This window comes from Chlorocebus sabaeus, chromosome 7 (genome assembly GCF_047675955.1).
Source record: "Chlorocebus sabaeus isolate Y175 chromosome 7, mChlSab1.0.hap1, whole genome shotgun sequence".
Lineage (NCBI taxonomy): Eukaryota > Metazoa > Chordata > Mammalia > Primates > Cercopithecidae > Chlorocebus > Chlorocebus sabaeus.
In genome coordinates this window covers 21,321,409-21,347,814 of record NC_132910.1, presented here as the reverse complement: position 1 = coordinate 21,347,814, position 26,406 = coordinate 21,321,409, and the positions used below count along the sequence as shown (strand labels likewise).

At 36.0% G+C, this 26,406-nt stretch overlaps 1 protein-coding gene across 2 annotated transcripts; it reads right to left on the bottom strand.

Annotated features, from left to right (window-relative positions):
* Positions 1 to 9,330: 9,330 nt before the first annotated feature.
* Positions 9,331 to 24,875, bottom strand: ODAM (odontogenic, ameloblast associated). 2 transcript variants are annotated; one of them, XM_073017810.1, is made up of 12 exons: positions 24,807 to 24,875; positions 24,017 to 24,082; positions 23,878 to 23,919; positions 23,289 to 23,336; positions 22,449 to 22,682; positions 21,986 to 22,033; positions 20,017 to 20,121; positions 18,596 to 18,643; positions 17,769 to 17,840; positions 10,993 to 11,154; positions 10,695 to 10,753; positions 9,331 to 9,729 (listed from the first exon to the last, which is right to left on the bottom strand). In XM_073017810.1, exons 1-11 carry the CDS (start codon positions 24,840 to 24,842, stop codon positions 10,724 to 10,726), a joined length of 891 nt encoding a protein of 296 aa, XP_072873911.1. In that variant the 5' UTR covers positions 24,843 to 24,875; the 3' UTR covers positions 9,331 to 9,729; positions 10,695 to 10,723. The 2 variants fall into 2 exon arrangements, with proteins under 2 accessions (XP_072873911.1, XP_072873912.1); XM_073017811.1 differs by lacking the exon at positions 18,596 to 18,643.
* Positions 24,876 to 26,406: the final 1,531 nt, after the last annotated feature.

Here is a 26,406-nt window from a genome sequence, read left to right as displayed (position 1 = left end):
TTAGAGACTTACAAAGAGACTTAGACTCCCATACAATAATAATGGGAGATTTTAACACCCCACTGTCAACATTAGACAGATCAATGAGACAGAAGGTTAAAAAGGATATCAAGGACCTGAACTCAGCTCTGGACCGGGTGGACCTAATAGACATCTACAGAACTCTCCACCTCAAATCAACAGAATATACATTCTTCTCAGCACCACATCACACTTATTCTAAAATTGACCACATAATTGGAAGTAAAGCACTCCTCAGCAAATGTGAAAGAACAGAAACCACAACAAAATGTCCCTCAGACCACAGTGCAATCAAATTAGAACTCAGGATTAAGAAACTTGCTCAAAACCGCACAATTACATGGAAACTGAACAACTTGCTCCTGAATGACCACTGGGTAAATAACAAAATGAAGGAAGAAATAAGGATGTTCTTTGAAACCAATGAGAACAAAGACAAAGACAAATGACAAAGACAATGACAAACGACAAAGACAAAGACAAATGGGATGCATTTAAAGCAGTGTGTAGAGGGAAATTTACAGCACTAAATCCCTGCAAGAGAAAACAGGAGAGATCTGAAATTGACACCCTAACCTCACAATTAAAAGAAGTAGAGAAGCAAGAGCAAACAAATTCAAAAGTTAGCAGAAGGAAAGAAATAACTAAGATCAGAGCAGAACCAAATAGAGAGAGACACAAAAAACCCTTCAAAAAATTAATGAATCCGGGAGCTGTTTTTTTTAAAAAGATCAACAAAATTGATAGACCGCTTGCAAGACTAGTAAAGAAGAAAAGAGAGAAGAATCAGGTAGACACAATAAAAAATGATAAAGGGGATATCAACATTGATCCCGCAGAAATATAAACTACCGTCAGAGAATACTATAAACACCTCTATGCAAATAAACTAGAAAATCTAGAATAAATGGATAAATTCCTGGACACATACACTCTCCCAAGACTAAACCAGGAAGAAGTTGAATCTCCGAATAGATCAATAACAGGCTCTGAAATTGAGGCAATGATTAGTAGCCCACTAACCAAAATAAGTCCAGCACCAGACTGATTCACAGCCGAATTCTACCAGAGTTACAAAGAGGAACTGGTACCATTCCTTCTGAAACTATTCCAATCAATAGAAAAAGAGGGAATCCTCCCTAACTCATTTTATGAGCCCAATATCATCCTGATACTGAAGCCTAGCAGAGACAGAACAAAAAAAGAGAATTTTAGACCAATATGCCTGGTGAAAATTGATGCAAAAATCCTCAATAAAATACTGACAAACTGAATCCAGCAGTACATCCAAAAGCATATCCACCACAATCAAGTTGGCTTTGTCCCTGGGATGCAAGTCTCGTTCAACATACACAAATCAATAAACATAATACATCACATAAACAAAACCAATGACAAAAACCACATGATAATCTCAATAGATGCAGAAAAGGCCTTTGACAAAATTCAACACCCTTTCATGCTAAAAACTCTCAGTAAACTAGGTATTAATAGAATGTATCTCAAAATTATGAGAACTATTTATGACAAACCCACAACCAATATCATACTGAATGGGAAAAACTGGAAGCATTCTCTTTGAAAACTGGCAGAAGACAAGGATGCCCTCTCTCTTCACTCCTATTCAACATAGGAGTGTTGGAAGTTTTGGCCAGGGGAATCAGGCAAGAGAAAGAAATAAAAGGTATTCAATTAGGAAAAGAAGAAGTTAAATTGTCCCTGTTTGCAGATGACATGATTGTATATTTAGAAAACACCATCGTCACAGCCCCAAATCTCCTTAAGCTGCTAAGCAACATCAGCAAAGTCTCAAGGTACAAAATCAAGGTGCAAAAATCACAAGCAGTCTTATACACCAAGAACAGACAAACAGAGAGCCAAATCATGAGTGAACTCCCATTCACAATTGCTACAAAGAGAATAAAATATCTAGGAATCCAAATTACAAGGGATGTGAAGGACCTCTTCAAGGAGAACTACAAACCACTGCTCAATGAAATAAAAGAGGACACAAACGAATGGAAGAATATCCCATGCTCATGGATAGGAAGAATTAATATTGTGAAAATGGCCATACTGCCCAAAGTAATTTATAGATTCAATGTCATCCCCATCAAACTATCAATGATTTTCTTCACAGAATTGCAAAAAACTATTTTAAAGTTGATATGGACTCAAAAAAGAGCCTGCATGGCCATGACAATCCTAACCCAAAAGAACAAAGCTGGAGGCATCATGCTACCTGCCTTCAAACTATAATGCAAGGCTACAGTAACCAAAACAGCATGGTACTCCTACTCATACAGATATATAGACCAACAGAACAGAACAGAGCCCTCAGAAACAATACAACACATCTACAACTGTCTTATCTTTGACAAACCTGACAAAAACAAGAAATGGGGAAAGGATTCCCTATTTAATAAATGGTGCTGGGAAAACTGGCTAGCCACATGTAGAAAGCTGAAACTGAATCCCTTCCTTACACCTAATACAAAAATTAATTCAAGATGGATTAAAGACTTAAATGTTAGAACTAAAACCATAAGAACCCTAGAAGAAAACCTAGGCAATACCATTTAGGACATAGGCATGGGCAAAGACTTCATGACTACAACACCAAAAGCAATGGCAACAAAAGCTAAAATAGACAAATGGGATCTAATTAAACTAAAGAGCTTCTGCATGGCAAAAGAAACTACCATCGGAGTGAACAGGCAACCTACAGAACAGAAGAAAATTTTTGCAATCTACTCTTCATACAGAGCGCTAATATCCAGAATCTACAAAGAACTCAAATTTACAAGAGAAAGACAACCCCATCAAAAAGTGGGCAAAGGATATAAATAGACACTTCTCAAAAGAAGACAACTACGCAGCCAATGGACACATGAAAAAATGTTCATCATCACTTGATCATCAGAGAAATGCAAATCAAAACCACAATGAGATACCATCTCACGCCAGTTAGAATGGCAATCATTAAAAAGTCAGGAAATAACAGGTGCTGGAAAGGATGTGGAGAAATAGGAACGCTTTTACACTGTTGGTGGAACTGTAAACTAGTTCAAGCATTGTGGAAAACAGTGTGGCAATTCCTCAAGGATCTAGAGCTAGAAATACCATTTGACTAGTCATCCCATTACTGGGTATATACCCAAAGGATTATAAATCGTGCTGCTATAAAGACACATGCACTCGTATGTTTATTACAGCACTATTCACAATAGCAAAGACTATGAACCAACCCAAATGTCCATCAGTGATAGACTGGATTAAGAAAATATGGCACATATACACCATGGAATACTATGCAGCCATAAAAAAGGATGATTTCATGTCCTTTGCAGCGACTTGGATGAAACTGGAAACCATCTTTCTCAGCAAACTATTGCAAGGACAGAAAACCAAACACTGTGTGTTCTCACTCATAGGTGGGAATTGAACAATGAGATCACTTGGACACAGGGTGGGGAACACCACCCACCAGGGCCTGTCAGGGTATGGGAGGCTGGTGGAGGGATAGCATTAGGAGTAATTCCTAATGTAAATGGTGAGTTGATGAGTGCAGCAAACCAACGTGGCACTTGTATACCTATGTATCAAAACTGCACGTTGTGCACATGTACCCAGAACTTAAATTGTAATAATAATAAAAAGACACTTAAACTAGAATAAACATGCTAAAAGATTGATAGGAATATGCTGAGTATATCGAGTGATGAGTTAGAAAATTTCTGGAACTATAAGAAAAGTGTCAAAAATTAAATAAAAAAATCCTAAACTTAAAATTTTTAAAAACTGGATGTATTTATTAGATGGTATAAGTAGCAGAAGCAGATCGGCTCTAATAAAAGAAAGAATATGTGAAGCTGAAGGTAAATGGAAATTTTCAAACTGAAGTGGTCAGAAAATATAAATCAACAAAGGCTCAATGACCTAAGAAATAGTATCAATTAATCCAATATACATGTAATTGGAGTTGTAAGAATGAGAGAAGAGAAAAAATATTAAACCGAAAAATAGTCAAAGAAGTACTGATGAAACTTTTCCAATTTTTATCAAAATCAATTCACAGATTCAGAAAGCAAAGTGCACACCTAATATGATTCTTACAAAATTAGCCACAGTTAAGTCTCCTAGAGTCAAACAACTGAACGCCAAAGAGACAGAGAAAGTCATAAAAGCAACTCTAGAAAAAGATACACTGCATACAGGGGAACATCAATATGAATGGCAGGTGATTTTTTATCCAAACCAATAGAGGCCAGAAGATAATGTTAGAACAACTTTAAAGTGTGGAAAGAAAAAAAATCAGTCAACTTAGAATTCTATATTTTAAAAAAATCTACAAAATGTGGGCATAATAAAGGCATTTTTTGATAAATAAAAAATGGGAGAATTTATAACCATCAGATACAAACCAAATAAATTTTGGAGACATTTCTTGATATAAAAGGGAAATTATAGTGGATGAAAACTCAGACCTATAGGAAGGAAGAGCACCAAAATTGGTAAACATGTAAGTAAATATATTTTTTCTTTTAAAAATTATTTAAAAGCTATATGCAGAAGTAGTACACTTCAAAGAACATGTTATACTAATGACTGATAAGCATAAAAACAAATATAACACAGTCATCAGGATAATGCAAATTAAAACCATGAGATGCCTCTTTGAACATTTTAAAATAAAACACAGAATCCAGAACTATTTAATATATGAGACTGTAAATATGCTGAGATACAGATTTAGGAGCCTGTACCTTTTTATAAATCCTATTAAAGTCAAAATGGAAATGTTCATGCAGCAATTTTTTAAAATTCTACTTTATGTTCTAGGGTACATGTGAACAACGTGCAGGTTTGTTACACATGTATACGTGTGTCATGTTAGTGTGCTGCACCCATTAACTCTCATTTACATTAGGTATATCTCCCAATGCTATCCCTTCTCCCTCCCCCCACCCCACAACAGGCCCCGGTGTGTGATGTTCCCCTTCCTGATCTCATTGTTCAGTTCCCACCTATGAGTGAGAACATGTGGTGTTTGGTTTTCTGTTCTTGCGATAGTTTGCTGAGAATGATGGTTTGCAGCCATGCAGCAATTTTTTAAAACATCTATGCAGTGATTTTTTGAGAGAGAGGAGAAAAGAAGACTGAGGTCAACCTCTTTGAAGGTTAACATTTAAGGGATGTGTGACAAAAGAGGAATTTATAAAAACAATTTTAAGAAAAGACAATTCTATAATAATTGTGCATCAGAACTTAGAGGAACTGGAATTCTTATACACTCCTAATAAGAGTATAAAATGGAAGAGCCACATTAGAAACTATTTAACAGTCTCTCATAACATATACATATCCTTTGAGTTAGAGCTATGTCTTGGTATTTACTTAAGAGATGAAAACATGTGTTTACAAAAAAATGTACAAGAATGTTCATCGCAGCTTTATTTCTGATATCCAATCATCGGAAACAACTCAAATGTTCAACAATAGGAGAATGGATAAAGAAAATGACCTATATTAATGCAATGTAATATACCACTTAAGCAATAACATGAATGAATCACAAAAGCATAATGTTGAGTAAAAGAAGCCAGACACGAAAGAATATATCATGTATGATTTAATTTATATAAATCTCAGAATAGGCTAAATTAATATATGTTGATTGAAATATGAAAATAGTTGCTTGGCATGAGAGTGGGGAGACTAGATTGATTAGAGAAGACTATGAAAGAAGTTTATGGGGTGTTGGAGATGTTCTGTATCTTGATGGGGTGATGGTTACAAAATATATACATTTTTCACACTATACACTTAAAATGAAAGTATTACTCTATTAGGCTATGATAATAGATTGAATATAGATGTAATGGAGGAGGTGAAGTCATGCCTGGATTCCATATTTCATTCTTTTTTAAAAATTTTACTTTAAGTTCTGTGATACATGTGCAGAGCATGCAGGTTTGTTGCATAGGTATACATGTGCCATGGTGGTTTGCTGCACCTATCAACCTGTCATCTAAGTTTTAAGCCCCACATGCATTAGACATTTGTCCTAAAGCTCTCCCCTCACTTTGCTTCCCACCCCCAACAGGCCCCTGTGTGTGATGTTCCCCTCCCTGTGTCCATGTGTTCTCATTATTCAACTCCCCCTTATGAGTGAGAACATGTGGTGTTTGGTTTTCTGTTCCTGTATTAGTCTATATTTCATTCTTGAACTAATGCTGTTTTATTTAGATAGGAAACATCCAGTGGAGAATTATTGGTAGGGAAAGTTTTGAGAATTACCAAATGTAAGCAAAGTTGATTTTAGAGAAATTTTCTATATAAAACTTTTCTGGTCAAAACCTGTTCAAAATCTAACAGCTTTTCCTGCTTTGCCCTTTTCTTATGAGACTGGGAGTAAGGGAATATTGGGACGCCAGGGGTAAAAGAAATAAAAACTACAGTTCTCTGCATGTATTCTGATGATGTTTCCTTAAACTTCATACTCTTTCTAACTTTGTCAACAAAAATGATAGAATTTAAAATTCCTTTATATAATATTTTGAAAATGTGGAATATTTCACTGATGGTGATTGCAGTATTCAGGTATTTAAACTGGTGGTTGCAGTTAAATAGCTAAACAAAAGTTAACATTTTTCTGTAACAGATTGGGTACTGAATAAAGATTAGGTAATTTATTTTCAAGTCTTGAGTCATTCAATTGGATCAGAGTAATATAAAACTATCCAGAGTAATAAGGTCTTATTAATATTGCCTGGAAAACAGAAAGAAAATTAGTATGTTCGGTTGGACATTAATTTTTTTTTCTTCTTCTTTTTTTTAGTGATGGGGTGTTGCTATGTTGTCCAGGATGATCTCCAAATCCTGGCCTTACCCTCCCAACTTGGCCTCCCAAAGCACTGGGATTTTAGGCGTGCCCCACTGTGCCTAGCCAACATTCATGTTAATGTTTATTGTTGCATTACTTTATTTATGTAGTATTTATCTACTTTATGCTCTTGTGTATGTAATATTACATTTATACAATCTCCATAATATCAGTCAGTATTCTTCAGAGAAACAAAACCAATAAGATATACAGGCACACCTGATTTTATTATGCTTTGCTTTGTGTTTCACAGATTTTGTGTTCTATATAATTATTATGATTTTATCTATTTTTTTTTTTAAAGACAGAGCCTCACTCTGTCAAACAGGCTGGAAGGTAGTGGTGTGATCACAGTTCACTGCAATCTTGAACTCTTGGACTCAAGGGCATTTTTGTTTGTTTGAGAGAGACATTTTTTTGCTCTCTTGCCCAGGGTGGTCTTGAACTCTTGGCCTCAAGCAATCATTCTGCCTCATCCTCCTGAGTCACTGAAATTACGGGTGTAAACCACCATGCCTGGCTGCAGATTTTGTGTTTTTTACATATTGAATGTTTGCGGCAAGTAAGTGCTCACTTCACTAGCATTCTTAGTAACAAAATATTTTAATTAAGGTATATACACTGTGGTTTTATACATAATGCTATTTCGTACTTAAGAGTCTATAATGTAGTATAAACACAACTTTTATAAGCACTGGGAAGCCAACAAATTCATATGACTTGCTTTATTGTGATATTCACTTTGTAGCGCTCTGAAACCAAACCCACAATATCACTGAGGTATACTTTTATGTGGATATATAGAAAGAAATCTATTACGAAAGATTTGCTTATATGATTATGGAGGCTGAGAAGTCCCAGGAACTGCCATATGCAAGCTGGAGGCCTAGGAAAGCCAGTGAAATTGTTCCAGTCCAAATCCAAAGTAAATTCTGGGTCCAATCTAAAGGCCGGAGACCAGGAGCTATAACGTCTGAGGCAGGAGAAGATGGATGTCCCAGCTCAAGCAGAGAGAGTAAATTTGCCTTTCCTCCACCTTTTTCTTCTATTTTGGCCTCAGTGGATTAGATGATTCCCACCCACATTGATTAAGATGATCTTCTTTTCTCAGCCTACTAACTGAAATGCTATCTTCCAGAAACATCCTCATAGACACACCCAAAATAAGGTTTTACCAGCGATTTGATCATCCTTTAGCCAAGTCAAGTAGACATGTAAAATTATCACAACACCTTTTTCAAAGTATTTATTATCATAGCCCCTCATACTGCCAAACTTTTGAGTTTCTTATAACTTGATACTTAGTTTTATAGTTTTTCTCAGAGTTCTTCACTGGTCCCTCTTGAACTGAATTATTATGTTGCACTTATCTTTCCTCTTTAGTCTCTGATCACTCCTTTATTCTCCTCATTAAAGAGAAAAGCTGAGTATTCACTATGTTCCAGGATTTATTCTAAGATTTTAGCATGAATTACCTCATGTATTTTTTTCCTTGATCCTGTAAACTATTGGAATTTTGTGTACAAGGTTCATAGCTTCAGAATACCTGATTTTTTATTTTTACCAGACATCTTATTGTTTGGCTCTCTCTGTCATTTCTAATATTAAGATATCAGTCAATTACCCAGAATTATATTTATTCAGTACATAAATTTAGGGAAAAAGGATGCAGAATAAAATGAAAGTAGAATGGATAAGTATTGGGTTACTCTTCCAAAAAGCAAGTAGTAGATTCTAGGGTCATAACATTACTAAATGCTGAAACAGGTAAGATTCTAGGAATTATGATCTACTTTAAAGCCTGGAATACTCACCAAGTTTATTGGAAACCACCTAATACATATTCATTCATTCATTTATTCATTCGCTTAACTCATTCATTTTTTTGTTTTACATACACTTACTCAAACACATCAATACACACATCTATATTATATCGAATACCAATTTTCCTATTTTCTAAAAATTTCAGCTGATAGTCTAAAGTTGAAAAAATAAGTTAAACATACAAATACTTTCATATTCACATGTGAAGGGAAAAAATAACATTTTAATGAGTCAGGTATATTCATGTGTTAGTTCATGTAGTTCTTTCAGAAATTGTAAAAGGTGTTATCTTCAATTTATACCTAAAAATGGTGACACTCATACAAGTGAAGTGACTTGCTGAAGATTAAAAGCTATGAAAGCCAGATCTGATGAAACCCACAATCTCTACCTTCGTCTCTACAGGATGCTGCCTCCCCCAAACAATCATACGCTTTCCTACCCTTTTGAGTAAGGACAGACACCTCTCTATGTAACTGTGTCATATTAGGAATAAGCACTTTATAATATCTGCCACCGAATAATTTTGATTGTCACGAGAATGTCTCAGAAGGAAGCTGACTGAATGGACCTGAGGGAAATAAATAGATGATGTGTCAAATCTAGATACATATTTTACTTCATCAGTTCCAAACACAACACTCATCATCCATCCAATGACAATATACTTATTTTCATGGGAACTACCATTTTCCAGAGGCATCATTTACTAATGCAATTATCCAATTAATTTAATGATACTAGCTTTATTCTCAGTGTTATTATATTCCAGCTTATACAATGATAGGATATTTGAAAATACATATAATTTTGTAAAACAAGACTCATTACATGATTTTATTATTTTCTATGACATATTTAAAGAGTTTAATAACATTTATAAGTAAAAACAAATTTAGGAGAAGAATCAAGATATTTCATGTATTCCAAAGAACTGATACTAGCATTAGCTAATAGCCTAAAATTATATCCAAGGCACGGCCACGTCTTTTTCCCTGAAAAATATAATAGAGAAGCATGTTAATATCATTGGACTGCTTTGCATAAAATGTCTTAGATACCTTACGAGTTGTTTATTAAAGAAATAGAAAGCTGTTCTTTCACTGACTTTCATACATACAGAAAAAAGGCCATAAAAATACTGAAATTTCTTTAGTATTTCTTAGTGAGTAACTTGATTTGCCTTGTACAATATTGTACATTAGTAAGGAGGCTTTCCTAAAGAGGTATTATTACTATTCACTCAGTTGTATTTTTATAAATATTTTTCATCTGAAGAATGCTGAGTGCTCATTTTTATGGAAGGAGAGATCAAAAGAGGCTCATGGCAGCAGGGAGGAGATTTCAAAAACTTTGTCTTTTAGTTTGCCCTTCAGGTTAAATTGTTTGCTTTTCAGTGTACGTTTTTACTTTTTGGTGCTGTTCCCATACTGCCCTTCTATCAAACTCCTATTGTAGCCTCATAGCCAACCAAGCTGATTAAAACAGGTAATTAGTTCAAGATTATGTCTGATATAAAAGTCATGGAATTTGAAATTTTCTTTTCATTCTACAATTTCTTTATCATTTTGAGATTTTTATTTTATTTCAAACTAATACACATATATTGGAATTATTACAATGTTTAGCTTGCAAATTGAAATGATGATTTGGGAGAATTGAGTCTGTATAGAGTATCTATAGAATGTCTTTTATAATGGACCTAGCATATCTAGTATTCGTGTTTTCAGAGAGTATACCAAGCTTATAGTATAGGCAGACACGATTCTCAAAATTTAATTTTGTTTTTAAAAACTGTTGAAGTCCATATTCACTATTAATTTTATAAGTATATATAGCTAACTTATTTTTATAACTACTTTGGTAAGAACTCCATTAGCTCCTCTGACAACTTTTATCTTTTGTCTTCTTATGTAGGAATTGTCATGGCACCTAATGCATGACTTTGGTAAATACCTACCCAAATCTCTGAATGATTAGGGCAACTTCTTACGGTTCCCTTAGACTATCAGTCTTGGCCTAGTGAGAAAAGGACATTCATAAGAAGCTCTTATTAAATTGAAATTAAATTATATTCTGATTAATCGATTATCAAAAATAAATTTTGGCCACCTTATTCAGAGTTAAGACCACGTATTTTTCATTAGTTATCTTCTTAATTTCATGACTAAGTCCTATAAATTAAAGCACTAATTTTATCACTGTATTTTTTCATTAGACAATATTTTTTACATAAAATGAAGTTTTCATAACTCTACCTTCTCTTCTGGGAACTTTGCGGTAATAGTTCGGTCTATAGCAGAAGTGAAAACATTGGTTGTGCTGGGTTTTGGTGAAGTCGAGGGCATGAAAACTCCTGCACCGTGGTGTCTAAAGTTTATCACTTCTTTTTGTAAATATGGTATCTCTTCTCCTGTTGACTATAGAGAATGAGAATGAAAACAAAGTTGTCGTAAGTTCAACAAGAAGGCCAAAATTGGGAAGAATGTAAAGCAACAGGACTGAGATGCAACACAAGCATTATATTAAAAAAATAAGTTCTATTATTAGGTTTTTTAAATTGTAAGCTACATAAAAGACCATGAATATGGGGGGGCGGAGCAAGATGGCCGAATAGGAACAGCTCCAGTCTCCAACTCCCAGCGCGAGCGACACAGAAGACCGGCGATTTCTGCATTTTCAACTGAGGTACTGGGTTCATCTCACTGGGGAGTGCCAGACGATCGGTGCTGGTCAGCTGCTGCAGCCCGACCAGCGAGAGCTGAAGCAGGGCGAGGCATTGCCTCACCTGGAAAGCGCAAGGGGGAAGGGAATCCCTTTTCCTAGCCAGGGGAACTGAGACACACAACACCTGGAAAATCAGGTAACTCCCACCCCAATACTGCGCTTTAAGCAGACAGGCACACCAGGAGATCATATCCCACACCTGGGCGGGAGTGTCCCACACCCACGGAGCCTCCCTCATTGCTAGCACAGCAGTCTGTGATCTACCGGCAAGGCAGCAGTGAGGCTGGGGGAGGGGCGCCCGCCATTGCTGAGGCTTAAGTAGGTAAACAAAGCTGCTGGGAAGCTCGAACTGGGTGGAGCTCACAGCAGCTCAAGGAAACCTGCCTGTCTCTGTAGACTCCACCTCTGGGGACAGGGCACAGTAAATAATAACAAACGCAGCAGCTCTGCAGACGCAAACGACTCTGTCTGACAGCTTTGAAGAGAGCAGTGGATCTCCCAACACGGAGGTTGAGATCTGAGAAGGGACAGACTCCCTGCTCAAGTGGGTCCCTGACCCCTGAGTAGCCTAACTGGGAGACATCCCCCACTAGGGGCAGTCTGACACCCCACACCTCACAGGGTGGAGTACACCCCTGAGAGGAAGATTCCAAAGCAAGAATCAGACAGGTACACTTGCTGTTCAGAAATATTCTATCTTCTGCAGCCTCTGCTGCTGATACCCAGGCAAACAGGGTCTGGAGTGGACCTCAAGCAATCTCCTACAGCTACAACCTACAGCTGAGGATCCTGACTGTTAGAAGGAAAGCTATCAAACAGGAAGGACACCTACACCAAAACCCCATCAGTACATCACCATCATCAAAGACCAGAGGCAGATAAAACCACAAAGATGGGGAAAAAGCAGGGCAGAAAAGCTGGAAATTCAAAAAATAAGAGCGCATCTCCCCCGGCAAAGGAGCGCAGCTCATCGCCAGCAACGGATCAAAGCTGGACGGAGAATGACTTCGACGAGATGAGAGAAGAAGGCTTCAGTCCATCAAATTTCTCAGAGCTAAAGGAGGAATTACGTGCCCAGCGCAAAGAAACTAAAAATCTTGAAAAAAAAGTGGAAGAATTGATGGCTAGAGTAATTAATGCAGAGAAGCTCACAAACGAAATGAAAGAGACGAAAACCATGGCACGAGAAATACGTGACAAATGCACAAGCTTCAGTAACCGTCTCGATCAACTGGAAGAAAGAATGTCAGCGATGGAGGATCAAATGAATGAAATGAAGCGAGAAGAGAAACCAAAAGAAAAAAGAAGAAAAAGAAATGAACAAAGCCTGCAAGAAGTATGGGATTATGTCAAAAGACCAAATCTACGTCTGATTGGGGTGCCTGAAAGTGAGGGGGAAAATGGAACCAAGTTGGAAAACACTCTTCAGGATATCATCCAGGAGAACTTCCCCAACCTAGTAGGGCAGGCCAACATTCAAATCCAGGAAATACAGAGAACGCCACAAAGATACTCCTCGAGAAGAGCAACTCCAAGACACATAATTGCCAGATTCACCAAAGTTGAAATGAAGGAAAAAATCTTAAGGGCAGCCAGAGAGAAAGGTCGGGTTACCCACAAAGGGAAGCCCATCAGACTAACAGCAGATCTCTCGGCAGAAACTCTTCAAGCCAGAAGAGAGTGGGGGCCAATATTCAACATTCTTAAAGAAAAGAATTTTAAACCCAGAATTTTATATCCAGCCAAACTAAGTTTCATAAGTGAAGGAGAAATAAAATCCTTTACAGATAAGCAAATGCTTAGAGATTTTGTCACCACTAGGCCTGCCTTACAAGAGACCCTGAAGGAAGCACTAAACATGGAAAGGAACAACTGGTACCAGCCATTGCAAAAACATGCCAAAATGTAAAGACCATCAAGGCTAGGAAGAAACTGCATCAACTAATGAGCAAAATAACCAGTTAATATCATAATGGCAGGATCAAGTTCACACATAACAATCTTAACCTTAAATGTAAATGGACTAAATGCTCCAATTAAAAGACACAGACTGGCAAACTGGATAAAGAGTCAAGACCCATCAATCTGCTGTATTCAGGAGACCCATCTCACATGCAGAGACATACATAGGCTCAAAATAAAGGGATGGAGGAAGATTTACCAAGCAAATGGAGAACACAAAAAAGCGGGGGTTGCAATACTAGTCTCTGATAAAACAGACTTTAAACCATCAAAGATCAAAAGAGACAAAGAAGGCCATTACATAATGGTAAAGGGATCAATTCAACAGGAAGAGCTAACTATCCTAAATATATGTGCACCCAATACAGGAGCACCCAGATTCATAAAGCAAGTCCTTAGAGACTTACAAAGAGACTTAGACTCCCATACAATAATAATGGGAGACTTCAACACTCCACTGTCAACATTAGACAGATCAACGAGACAGAAAGTTAACAAGGATATCCAGGAATTGAACTCATCTCTGCAGCAAGCAGACCTAATAGACATCTATAGAACTCTCCACCCCAAATCAACAGAATATACATTCTTCTCAGCACCACATCGTACTTACTCCAAAATTGACCACGTAATCGGAAGTAAAGCACTCCTCAGCAAATGTACAAGAACAGAAATTATAACAAACTGTCTCTCAGACCACAGTGCGATCAAATTAGAACTCAGGACTAAGAAACTCAATCGAAACCGCTCAACTACATGGAAACTGAACAACCTGCTCCTGAATGACTACTGGGTACATAACAAAATGAAGGCAGAAATAAAGATGTTCTTTGAAACCAATGAGAACAAAGATACAACATACCAGAATCTCTGGGACACATTTAAAGCAGTGTGTAGAGGGAAATTTATAGCACTAAATGCCCACAAGAGAAAGCAGGAAAGATCTAAAATTGACACTCTAACATCGCAATTAAAAGAACTAGAGAAGCAAGAGCAAACACATTCGAAAGCTAGCAGAAGGCAAGAAATAACTAAGATCAGAGCAGAACTGAAGGAGATAGAGACACAAAAAACCCTCCAAAAAATCAATGAATCCAGGAGTTGGTTTTTTGAAAAGATCAACAAAATTGACAGACCACTAGCAAGACTAATAAAGGAGAAAAGAGAGAAGAATCAAATCGACGCAATTAAAAATGATAAAGGGGATATCACCACCGACCCCACAGAAATACAAACTACCATCAGAGAATAGTATAAACACCTCTACGCAAATAAACTGGAAAATCTAGAAGAAATGGATAATTTCCTGGACACTTACACTCTTCCAAGACTAAACCAGGAAGAAGTTGAATCCCTGAATAGACCAATAGTAGGCTCTGAAATTGAGGCAATAATTAATAGCCTACCAACCAAAAAAAGTCCAGGACCAGATGGATTCACAGCTGAATTCTACCAGAGGTACAAGGAGGAGCTGGTACCATTCCTTCTGAAACTATTCCAATCAATAGAAAAAGAGGGAATCCTCCCTAACTCATTTTATGAGGCCAACATCATCCTGATACCAAAGCCTGGCAGAGACAAAACAAAAAAAGAGAATTTTAGACCAATATCCCTGATGAACATCGATGCAAAAATCCTCAATAAAATACTGGCAAACCGGATTCAGCAGCACATCAAAAAGCTTATCCACCATGATCAAGTGGGCTTCATCCCTGGGATGCAAGGCTGGTTCAACATTCGCAAATCAATAAACATAATCCAGCATATAAACAGAACCAAAGACAAGAACCACATCATTATCTCAATAGATGCAGAAAAGGCTTTTGACAAAATTCAACAGCCCTTCATGCTAAAAACGCTCAATAAATTCGGTATTGATGGAACGTACCTCAAAATCATAAGAGCTATTTATGACAAACCCACAGCCAATATCATACTGAATGGGCAAAAACTGGAAAAATTCCCTTTGAAAACTGGCACAAGACAGGGATGCCCTCTCTCACCACTCCTATTCAACATAGTGTTGGAAGTTCTGGCTAGGGCAATCAGGCAAGAGAAAGAAATCAAGGGGATTCACTTAGGAAAAGAAGAAGTCAAATTGTCCCTGTTTGCAGACGACATGATTGTATATTTAGAAAACCCCATTGTCTCAGCCCAAAATCTCCTTAAGCTGATCAGCAACTTCAGCAAAGTCTCAGGATACAAAATTAATGTGCAAAAATCACAAGCATTCTTATACACCAGTGACAGTCAAACAGAGAGCCAAATCAGGAATGAACTTCCATTCACAATTGCTTCAAAGAGAATAAAATACCTAGGAATCCAACTTACAAGGGATGTAAAGGACCTCTTCAAGGAGAACTACAAACCACTGCTCAGTGAAATCAAAGAGGACACAAACAAATGGAAGAACATACCATGCTCATGGATAGGAAGAATCAATATCGTGAAAATGGCCATACTGCCCAAGGTAATTTATAGATTCAATGCCATCCCCATCAAGCTACCAATGAGCTTCTTCACAGAATTGGAAAAACTGCTTTAAAGTTCATATGGAACCAAAAAAGAGCCCGCATCTCCAAGACAATCCTAAGTCAAAAGAACAAAGCTGGAGGCATCACGCTACCTGACTTCAAACTATACTACAAGGCTACAGTAACCAAAACAGCATGGTACTGGTACCAAAACAGAGATATAGACCAATGGAACAGAACAGAGTCCTCAGAAATAATACCACACATCTACAGCCATCTGATCTTTGACAAACCTGAGAGAAACAAGAAATGGGGAAAGGATTCCCTATTTAATAAATGGTGCTGGGAAAACTGGCTAGCCATAAGTAGAAAGCTGAAACTGGATCCTTTCCTTACTCCTTATACGAAAATTAATTCAAGATGGATTAGAGACTTAAATGTTAGACCTAATACCATAAAAATCCTAGAGGAAAACCTAGGTAGTACCATTCAGGACATAGGCATGGGCAAAGACTTCATGTCTAAAACACCAAAAGCAACGGCAGCAAAAGCCAAAATTGACAAATGGGATCTCATCAAACTAAAGAGCTTCTGCACAGCAAAAGAAACTACCATCAGAGTGAGCAGGCAACCTACAGAATGGGAGAAAATTTTTGCAATCTACTCATCTGACAAAGGGCTAATATCCAGAACCTACAAAGAACTCAAACAAATTTACAAGAAAAAAACAAACAACCCCATCCAAAAGTGGGCAAAGGATATGAACAGACATTTCTCAAAAGAAGACATTCATACAGCCAACAGACACATGAAAAAATGCTCATCATCACTGGCCATCAGAGAAATGCAAATCAAAACCACAATGAGATACCATCTCACACCAGTTAGAATGGCGATCATTCAAAAGTCAGGAAACAACAGGTGCTGGAGAGGATGTGGAGAAATAGGAACACTTTTACACTGTTGGTGGGATTGTAAACTAGTTCAACCATTATGGAAAACAGTATGGCGATTCCTCAAGGATCTAGAACTAGATGTACCATATGACCCAGCCATCCCATTACTGGGTATATACCCAAAGGATTATAAATTATGCTGCTATAAGGACACATGCACACGTATGTTTATTGCAGCACTATTCACAATAGCAAAGACTTGGAATCAACCCAAATGTCCATCAGTGACAGATTGGATTAAGGAAATGTGGCACATATACACCATGGAATACTATGCAGCCATAAAAAAGGATGAGTTTGTGTCCTTTGTAGGGACATGGATGCAGCTGGAAACCATCATTCTTAGCAAACTATCACAAGAACAGAAAACCAAACACCGCATGTTCTCACTCGTAGGTGGGAACTGAACAATGAGATCACTTGGACTCGGGAAGGGGAACATCACACACCGGGGCCTATCATGGGGAGGGGGGAGGGGGGAGGGATTGCATTGGGAGTTATACCTGATGTAAATGACGAGTTGATGGGTGCAGCACACCAACATGGCACAAGTATACATATGTAGCAAACCTGCACGTTGTGCACATGTACCCTACAACTTGAAGTTTAATAATAATAAATAAATTAAAAAAAAAAAAAAAAGACCATGAATATATACCAGCAAACATTCATTGTCTCTTAATATCTGCTTTTAAATAAAGGTGCATGAAAGAGTATCTGGTATAGTATACTCAAAAATATTGATGAACTGAGTAAGAGTAAACTGAATCTTCACTGGCGAAATATTGTAAGAAGAAGAAGAAGCAAAAATTATTGATGGAATTATATCAGAGATGATATTAAAATGAGCATTAGTGCAGTAAGTTGTCAATTGTTGATTTCCAGTAGCTGGCAAAGTGTTGTAAGGAATCTTACCATCACAGCAATTTCAGGAGCTGTGCCTAGTTGGGGATCAAAAGCTAGTTGCTGCTGTCCTCCTGGTATAGCCTGAAAAAAAAAAAGTTTTAAAAGTCTAAATCAGTGATCTATGAAAATATGCTCTTTGGCCACCCAGAGTACCAGAGTAGTAAAACACTCCTAAACTTCTTAAATTATTTTGCTAAAAGCAGAAATAATAGTTTAATTCTTGCTATTAGAGAAACGGCTTGACATCTCACCTCTGCTTCTGTTCTGGAAGTGCTACTTTCTAACATTTTCTACTAGGACCGGTGCTCACCTGTTGAGCATAAGCAATTCTACAGAACACCAACATCAGACGGGGTGGAAAAAATCAAGACAACTTCAAAATTTTGTCTAAAGTAAGGTCACCATACAAGTCACGAAAATACCAGGTGTTCTCACATCTTGGCTAATATGAGCGACTGATGCTTCTTTACCCATTAAAGCTTTCGCCTTGCTCCACTATCCTTGCCTTAGAGGAATGAGCTTTTAAAATAATCACAGAGTTACCCTACTTTTGAAAATAGCTACTCCAGAGTGAATCGCCACTTCTTTGCAATCTTCCCCAAATTACCTTAAAGAAGCCCAAATCATGTGAGAAGTCATTCTAATACTTTCCTATTAAGACACCCAACACTCCCCAAGTGTGTGTTCTCCTCCTTGTATTGAGTGGATATACAGTTTTGTTCAATTAGAGGTGCTCTCCTGGTCATCATTGGCTGAAGCACATTTATATATTTAGTAAACAATGAAGCAAGTAGTTTCAAAAATTTTTTTTTAATGAAAAATATGCATTTACTTACAGGTTCTGCTAGTTGTGGAATGTATCCAAATTGATCATAGAATGGCATCTGTCAGATTTTTTAAAAAAGTATCATTTTTCTGTGATTATTCTTGTCACAACTTTACAGTAAATGATTACTTAAACTTATATATCTTTTTATATAAATTAAAAGCATTTTTAAAGTTTATATGTTCCAGTAAGTAAAAATTAATTATTGTTAAATTAGCAAGAATCTTTTTAATACCATATCATTTCTAGGATAAAACTGTCTCTTTCCCTTTAAAGCAACATGACAATTAGAATTAATACTACCAGTTTTTAAAAGCATAATTCTGAGTTTTCTGTAATTTGTAATGCCAGGTTTTAGAGTTACAATTAAACTATATAAAAGACACTTTCATTCTAACAGAAAGGATGCTAATTATATATGAGCCACCTGAATTTATGTTAGAATTCAAAAAATTTATTGCAGTTTCACAAAATTCAATATAATGGTATCTAATTGTATCTCAAAATCCAGCAATCAAATATATCTTTCATCAAGGTAGCTAATATTTTTGTCATTTATTATTTTTAAATAGTAACCACTCACACATATGTGGAAAGGTGGATGCTAGTAAATTTTAGTGAGAAAACTTCACTTTTCAAGGTTATTCATCTTTTTTACCTTGATTCTATTGAAGTCCACTTACCGACATCATTGGCTAAAAATCCAGCCTTGGAATATTACCAAATAAGTTTACACAAATGATTTATAGCAGAGAATACTGTATCTACCCTCTTTTTTTTTTTAAAATTTATTTATTATTATTATACTTTAAGTTGTAGGGTACATGTGCACAACGTGCAGGTTTGTTACATATGTATACTTGTGCCATGTTGGTGTGCTGCACCCATCAACTCGTCATTTACATCAGGTATAACTCCCAATGCAATCCCTCCCCCCTCCCCCCTCCCCATGATAGGCCCCGGTGTGTGATGTTCCCCTTCCTGAGTCCAAGTGATCTCATTGTTCAGTTCCCACCTATGAGTGAGAACATGCGGTGTTTGGTTTTCTGTTCTTGTGATAGTTTGCTAAGAACGATGGTTTCCAGCTGCATCCATGTCCCTACAAAGGACACAAACTCATCCTTTTTTATGGCTGCATAGTATTCCACGGTGTATACGTGCCACATTTTCTTAATCCAATCTGTCACTGATGGACATTTGGGTTGATTCCAAGTCTTTGCTATTGTGAATAGTGCTGCAATAAACATACGTGTGCATGTGTCTTTATAGCAGCATAATTTATAATCCTTTGGTATCTACCCTCTTATGCCTGTTTCATGCTATTGAGTGTTCACATTAAATATATTCAGAAACTTTTTTCTATGGTAATATACCTTATTTGCTCTATTTTCAAGTGGAACTAGTAAGATGAAAATAAAACATTTGCAGTACCTGCTCCTCATACTGCTGCTGTCTTGTTTGTTGAGGTGACCTAGGAACTGTTTGCTGAGGTTGTTCCCAGGGTAGGAGCATGTAAACTGGATAGTATTGAAACATCTACTTGTAAAAAGAGAAGGATACAAGAGATTCCATTACATCAGCATAGGACATACTTTTTATCTTCTAATGTCAATTTTATTCAAAAGCTGTTTTATTTCTAGCAGCTTTATATGATTAAATACAAAGCAAATAGATGAAGCATCCCTTTCCAAACTTTGGGAACAGCTTGTGTCCCAGGAAATGCTAGACTTGCTTGGTCAAACACATTTAGGAAATAGTGGGTTGAACTAAGCAAAAGAGCTTTTTTTTTTTTTTTTTTTTTTTCCCCCAAAGGACATCTTGGAAATTTTATATACAAATTACTTTGCAAATACCTAAGTGAAAGATAGCCTTTGTAGCACTTTCCCTATATTTTTGAGAATCATCATTCTGCAGAATGTGGTATTAGACATTCTGCCATAATAAATGAAATGCTATGAATGTATTGACTTTAAGAATTGCCACTTTATTGAAATAATCCATATATATTTTAGGATATTTGGTAAATCAAGACATAGACAAGTAACAAACAAAATCATCTGAAACTTCACCACCTACATTACCTTGTGGCTTCCATTTATATTATTGCCTTCTACTTATATGTCTGTGTCTGTTTATATGTGTATATGTTCATAGAAAATGAAAATCTTAGTACATATGTTAATTTTTGTATGCTGTTTTGTTTATTTGCATAAAGTAAGAGACTGTTTTAGACATGAGAGTTAAATAAAATAACTAGGGTTTCAGAAGGATTGTATTTTGTGCAAGCATTCTTAATCCTGGCTAAGAATCAAAATCACATTTGAGCATTTTAGAAGATGACCAATTCATGGGGTATTGATTCATCGGGATAGGGTTCAGACATTTGTAATTTTCAAAATTACCAGCAGAGATTATAATGTAAAGCCAGGGTGGAGAGCTACTGGTTTAGTGGTTAAAGAAGGAGACAGAAGGGGAGGACGATTACATTCCAACTCAGCTATTTACTTTCAGTGGGATCGGGAAATTGATCTCATTAAGACTAGGTTTCTTGATTCTTAAGATGAAGTAATTCTAGTTATACATCTAATTCTCTAAATGCTTATGTCATAGAATGAGATAATGTCTAGAAGTAACTTTTGTTTTGTAATGGGAGTGGATGTGGGACAAAGTTATATAGTTATAATTACAGTAGAGCCAAACACTGTAACTTTTTATGAAAAGGCCAACATTCTGCTGATGAATAATATAATTTATTTATAATACTGTTTCTTTGAGCCCAGAATATTATAAAATTAATAATCCTGATATTTATAGGGTTTTCCCTATTAATGTGATGATTATACTAGTTTGCATTCACTTTTAAAAGATTCTCCTATTTAATGGAAATAATTACCAGTTGATTGTAATATGGATTCAAATTGGAAATGTACAAGAAGCCTAAAATATTTTGAGCAGAATTTCGTAACTGCCAAATAACATAGGCAAGTGTTTCTTATCTCTACATCATATCATATATTATCAGCTTAATGCATCTCCTTCATTAGCAAAATTTAAAGTTGGATAAAGTCAGTCCATGGTATTTCTCTTGGGTTTTTCCCAACTTCCAGCACCTTGGAGACAGAGAGGACATGACCTGGGGATTATTGAGCTCTTTTACTCTCAACATAGCAATGCCCTGGAAATTCAGGGGTCCTGGAGACTCTTCTTAGCTGCCTGTTCTTAAGGAGTTGTTAAGTGAGCCCAACGTCAACAGATACTGGCCGGGCAATGATGTTATCTAGACAGTGATATCATTATATAGGTTTTAGAGCCCTGCTATAGGAGTCAGAGCTAGAAATAGAAAGTGCTGTGGAGAGTGTATGTAGCCATCTCTATGGGTAGTGTTGTTACGTCCATTTACCTGTCCTTGCTCTTGAGGCATTTTGAAGGAGAACACATAGGGCATCACCTGCCAAAAAAAGAATTATATAAAAATGTATGTTTGACTTTGTTATTTAAAATCTCCGAGCTGCTTTTCATAGAGCTAGTCATATAAATTTATCATTTGTTAGCAAGTTTCCACAACAAAACGTCATCTGTTACATGTGCTGTCAGCAACATAAACTGCCTTTTATTGAAGTTTTCCTGTCTTATCCTAGACTTGTTTTTAATTTTTTTGGTTTGTTGCTGTATCCTAGAGTAGCTGATTTAAATACTTTTTGTCTTAGAAATCAGATAAAAAAGAACTTACAGTGATGGTAGAAACATATAAGAAAAAATATTGTTCAAAAACCCCTGCCTATTTCAAAGCTGATTCATATTCATTGTCAAATTCAACATAGAGTTCTCTCTCCTCAGAACAAAATCAAAGAGGACTGACTTACGTGATTGGGGCCTGGTTGTGTCTGAGGCGGTGTTTGAGCCTGTGAGGGGTCAACTTGGCCTGCCTGGGCTCCTTGGGCAAAACTGGCCTGTCCTGGGAAGGGTATCTGATTTGGGAACAGTCGGGCAAACTGGTCTAGAGCTGATAAAGAGAATTGGGTGAGTCCTGGAATTTGAGCCTGCTGCTGCTGTTGTGAAACTCCAGAGAAAGGTGGAATCCATGAATTAAGTGGGCCCTAAAAAGACACAAAGGAAAGAAAGCATGTTCCCTTCATGCCAAAAAGAATTTAAAGGTCGGTCCTGAGCAAGAAAGAGACAAAATACATATAATTTCTATACCTCCAATGTTGCAGTATAAAAAAGGACAGCATCTTGATTCATTTTGAACCAAGCAAATAATGTGAAGCAAATGCTAAATTCCCGGCGGCCATGAGAAATATGGGGCAGGACAAGGTTGATAAAAGAGCACAACATCTGCATATGCCAGACTTGTTTTAAACCTTGTGTATTTTCCCCTACCTTAACCCTAAGCCCCCCCAACCTGCTGTTACTGGTTAACTGGGCATGACTTTGTGTGAAATAATTACTTTTAACTATCTCATAGTTGTGAGAATTAGTGCCTGGCATATACCAAGTTCTCAATAAATAAGTGTTAATCAAATTACAGTTTTTACTTTAACCTTCAAACAAATGGTCACTAGAATATATGAGACAAATTCATAACATTAAAAATTGAGATTTCAGAAATAGGATCAGGAAACATTTTGTTTTCATACAAAATAACATAAGAAATGAGCAATAGAAAAATGTTCCCCATAAAGTAATTATTGAAATGGAGGTACCTGAAATCGTAGTGGCAAAAGTTGACCATTATTAAGATTAAGAAGTAGCTAGAAAAGGAAAAATAATATGAAATCAAGATTACTACACACTAAAATGAGTAAGAACAATGTTTACTATAAATATAGCACAAGTCACAGCTGGTTGCTCAATTTCTTGTTAGAAGTGAGACATTTTCTCACTAGGCTTACACTGAATTACAGTGATTAGAAGTTAGATTTAAAACAAGGTTTGGCTTTAGCAACCTCTCTCCTATTGGGTCTGAGATTGCACAACGTTAGCTCATTCCAGTGGTTTAGTCATTTTATGCTTTTAAATACCTATATACACCTGTATTAGGTCTTATTAGAACAGAAAGATATAAACAATATTGTATATGCCTTTGAAGAATTAACAATCAAGCAAGGGAAGTAGAATAATATTTTAGAGGTAACCTATTATACAATCAAACATGAACATTAGAAATGTGCTTGGATATATATAAAAGCTAGTGGAGAGGAACACAGTATAAACCAAATGATGACATTTATCTCTTCCCACTTGATTTCCATTAAAAAGAAAGGAGGAGATTGTTTAACTATTTAAACTAACCTCATTGCTATTGCTGGCAGACATAAGACGCTGTGGGATAAGCTAAAAGTAAAAATGAAAAAGAAATCAGAAATAGTAAAAAGAAGGGATTGTTGAAGGTTTAACACAATGATATCAGTAGTGCCATAAAATCACTTACTGGGGCTGACAATGTGGCTCCCAGGAATCCAAGAAGAATTATAATTTTCATTTTTGTATGATATATCTAGAAAATAAGTTGTGATCTTTAGCTTTATAAAGACTTTACTTAAAATTCATGACAAAATAATTAGTATTGTTCAATCAAAGGAATAGTTGGGTGAATTCTATAGTATTTACTTACATTTTGGAATTTAAAATTTAAAAAATTATATTTGTAAATTTCTACAATATAACTATTTTCTCTCAGACAAGCTGTTTATAAAAAACAAAATTGTTTGCTTGTCCTTTTAGCTTGAACAAAAAACTCATTTGGAGACATATGATGTGGTTGAATGCATTAACGAACAAGATGATATCCTGGTGCTGCCCTACAAGGAGAGGAGCAGGCCCTTCAGACCATGGGAGGTCATGACTAGGGCTAACCAACTAGGGACTTATTATTACAACAATTTTAATGTCTATGTTGAAAGTACTTCAATAGAGATTTGACAATACCAGTCCAAAACCAGATAATTTCCACTTAGTAGTCTAAGAATAACATATTAGAACTAAGCAACTGAGTCAATGTTTTTGTAATTTACGGGAATAGAGTATAAAATTAAAGTGTGATGTTGATTTATGGTGTAACCTGTTTAAGTATATTTCTCTTATCCTCTAGATGTGAAACTTTCTTCCCTGGTTCAAATCATTGACCTAATCAAGCATTTAGGGTGAACTTGATAATCTATCCTGCAGAATTCACTGATTTTGGTTCTTCAAATTATAAAAGCAAAGATTTGATATCTTACCTTACTCCTGGACCTATAAAGAAAAATCTGAACCATGCAAGATCTGTGTTCTTTTCCCCTCTCAGCTCTGCTCCTTAGTGCTTCTCTTAAATTTTAAAACTCATCTTTAGAAAAAAAGGACCAATCATTGTTCAAAAGGACCAGTGATTCAGTGGGTTTCAGACAATGGCTTAGCTAATAACCTCTTTCCTAATCATTTAGGTGGTATATGGATTCCCACACTTTCAGTAATGTTATTAAATTATCCCCTGAGAAATGTTTTCCTGTGATCATTTCTGGCTTCTGGTTTGGTTATGAGTAACTCTCCTAGGATAACTCTCCTAGAATAATTCTATTCTACTCTTTCTTTTATAATTCCTAAACTGAATACCCTAATTGAATAAAACTGGATACCCTAACTGAATAAAAGTTGATATCTTTAGTAAAGTCAAGGATAAATGGGTGATTATTTTTACTTCAAGGGCGAAATACAGAATTGTTAGAAGACACAGGTCTGAAAAGCAAAACTCCAAAGCCTACTTAGCAGAATTCTTTGCTTCTTCAACGCTGGGCTAAGTAAATGTGGGTTAGTTTCCTTTAGGTTTGACCTTGAAAACATCCGTCGATCTCCCTCTACTTACTGAATGCAATCCGTAAAAAATTGCTAAATTTCCATGTGTCTACGAAATGTATTTGTATATGATCATGTTGCTTGAAATAAGTAATTTAATAAATATAAAGCATGATGTCCTACATTTAAAAAAAATGGTGGTGAATACGTTTTTATTTAAAAATGTTTTTGTTATACATTTTAATATTCAAAATACAAGTAAGTATTACTATTTGCACATTGTTATTATTTAAATTTCCTTCATAATGGGAGTTTTGCATTTATTTGTAGTTATTTATTTATTTATTTATTTATTTTTTATTATACTTTAAGTTCTAGGGTACATGTGCATAATGTGCAGGTTTGTTACATACGTACACCTGTGCCATGTTGGTGTGCTGCACCCAACAACTTGTCAGCACCCATCAATATTTGTAGTTTTTTTATTGCTAATATTGACTCCCCTCTAATAGATAGTTCAGGATCACAAGTGTTTTGACAACGTATTATCAATTAATTTTTATTATGGAAGAGTTCTTTTTAGCTAACTTAATCTTGAGCAATTCATGATAATCTTATGCAGGAAAACAAAATTATTGCCTTTTAGTAAATTTGTCTTTTTTGGTAGATGAGACAGAGTTTGCATGGTTCATTAATACTAAAGTAATTATACTATTTGTTATTTATCTAGTCAAAAAATCCAAGTGCATAAATCATTAGTTAGAAAAAAAGGACATTTTTCTTTGGTAAAGAAGAAAACCCACCACTAGGACTTTATATCTATTAGAAAGTATTAAATTGAATTAAGTTTAGCCTAAAGTTGTCTTTATACATATTTTAAGTTTGAGCTAAAGCTTTCTTATACTAGTGACCTGTAACCTAATGATGTTAAACAAACTGTAACCTACTATTTTAACAAGAAGCTGAGTGACAGCCAATCACAAGCAACCAACTGTTCAAATGTGTTCAAATAAGGTAGTTGCAGAGCTGCAACTGGTACCAACTCACTGT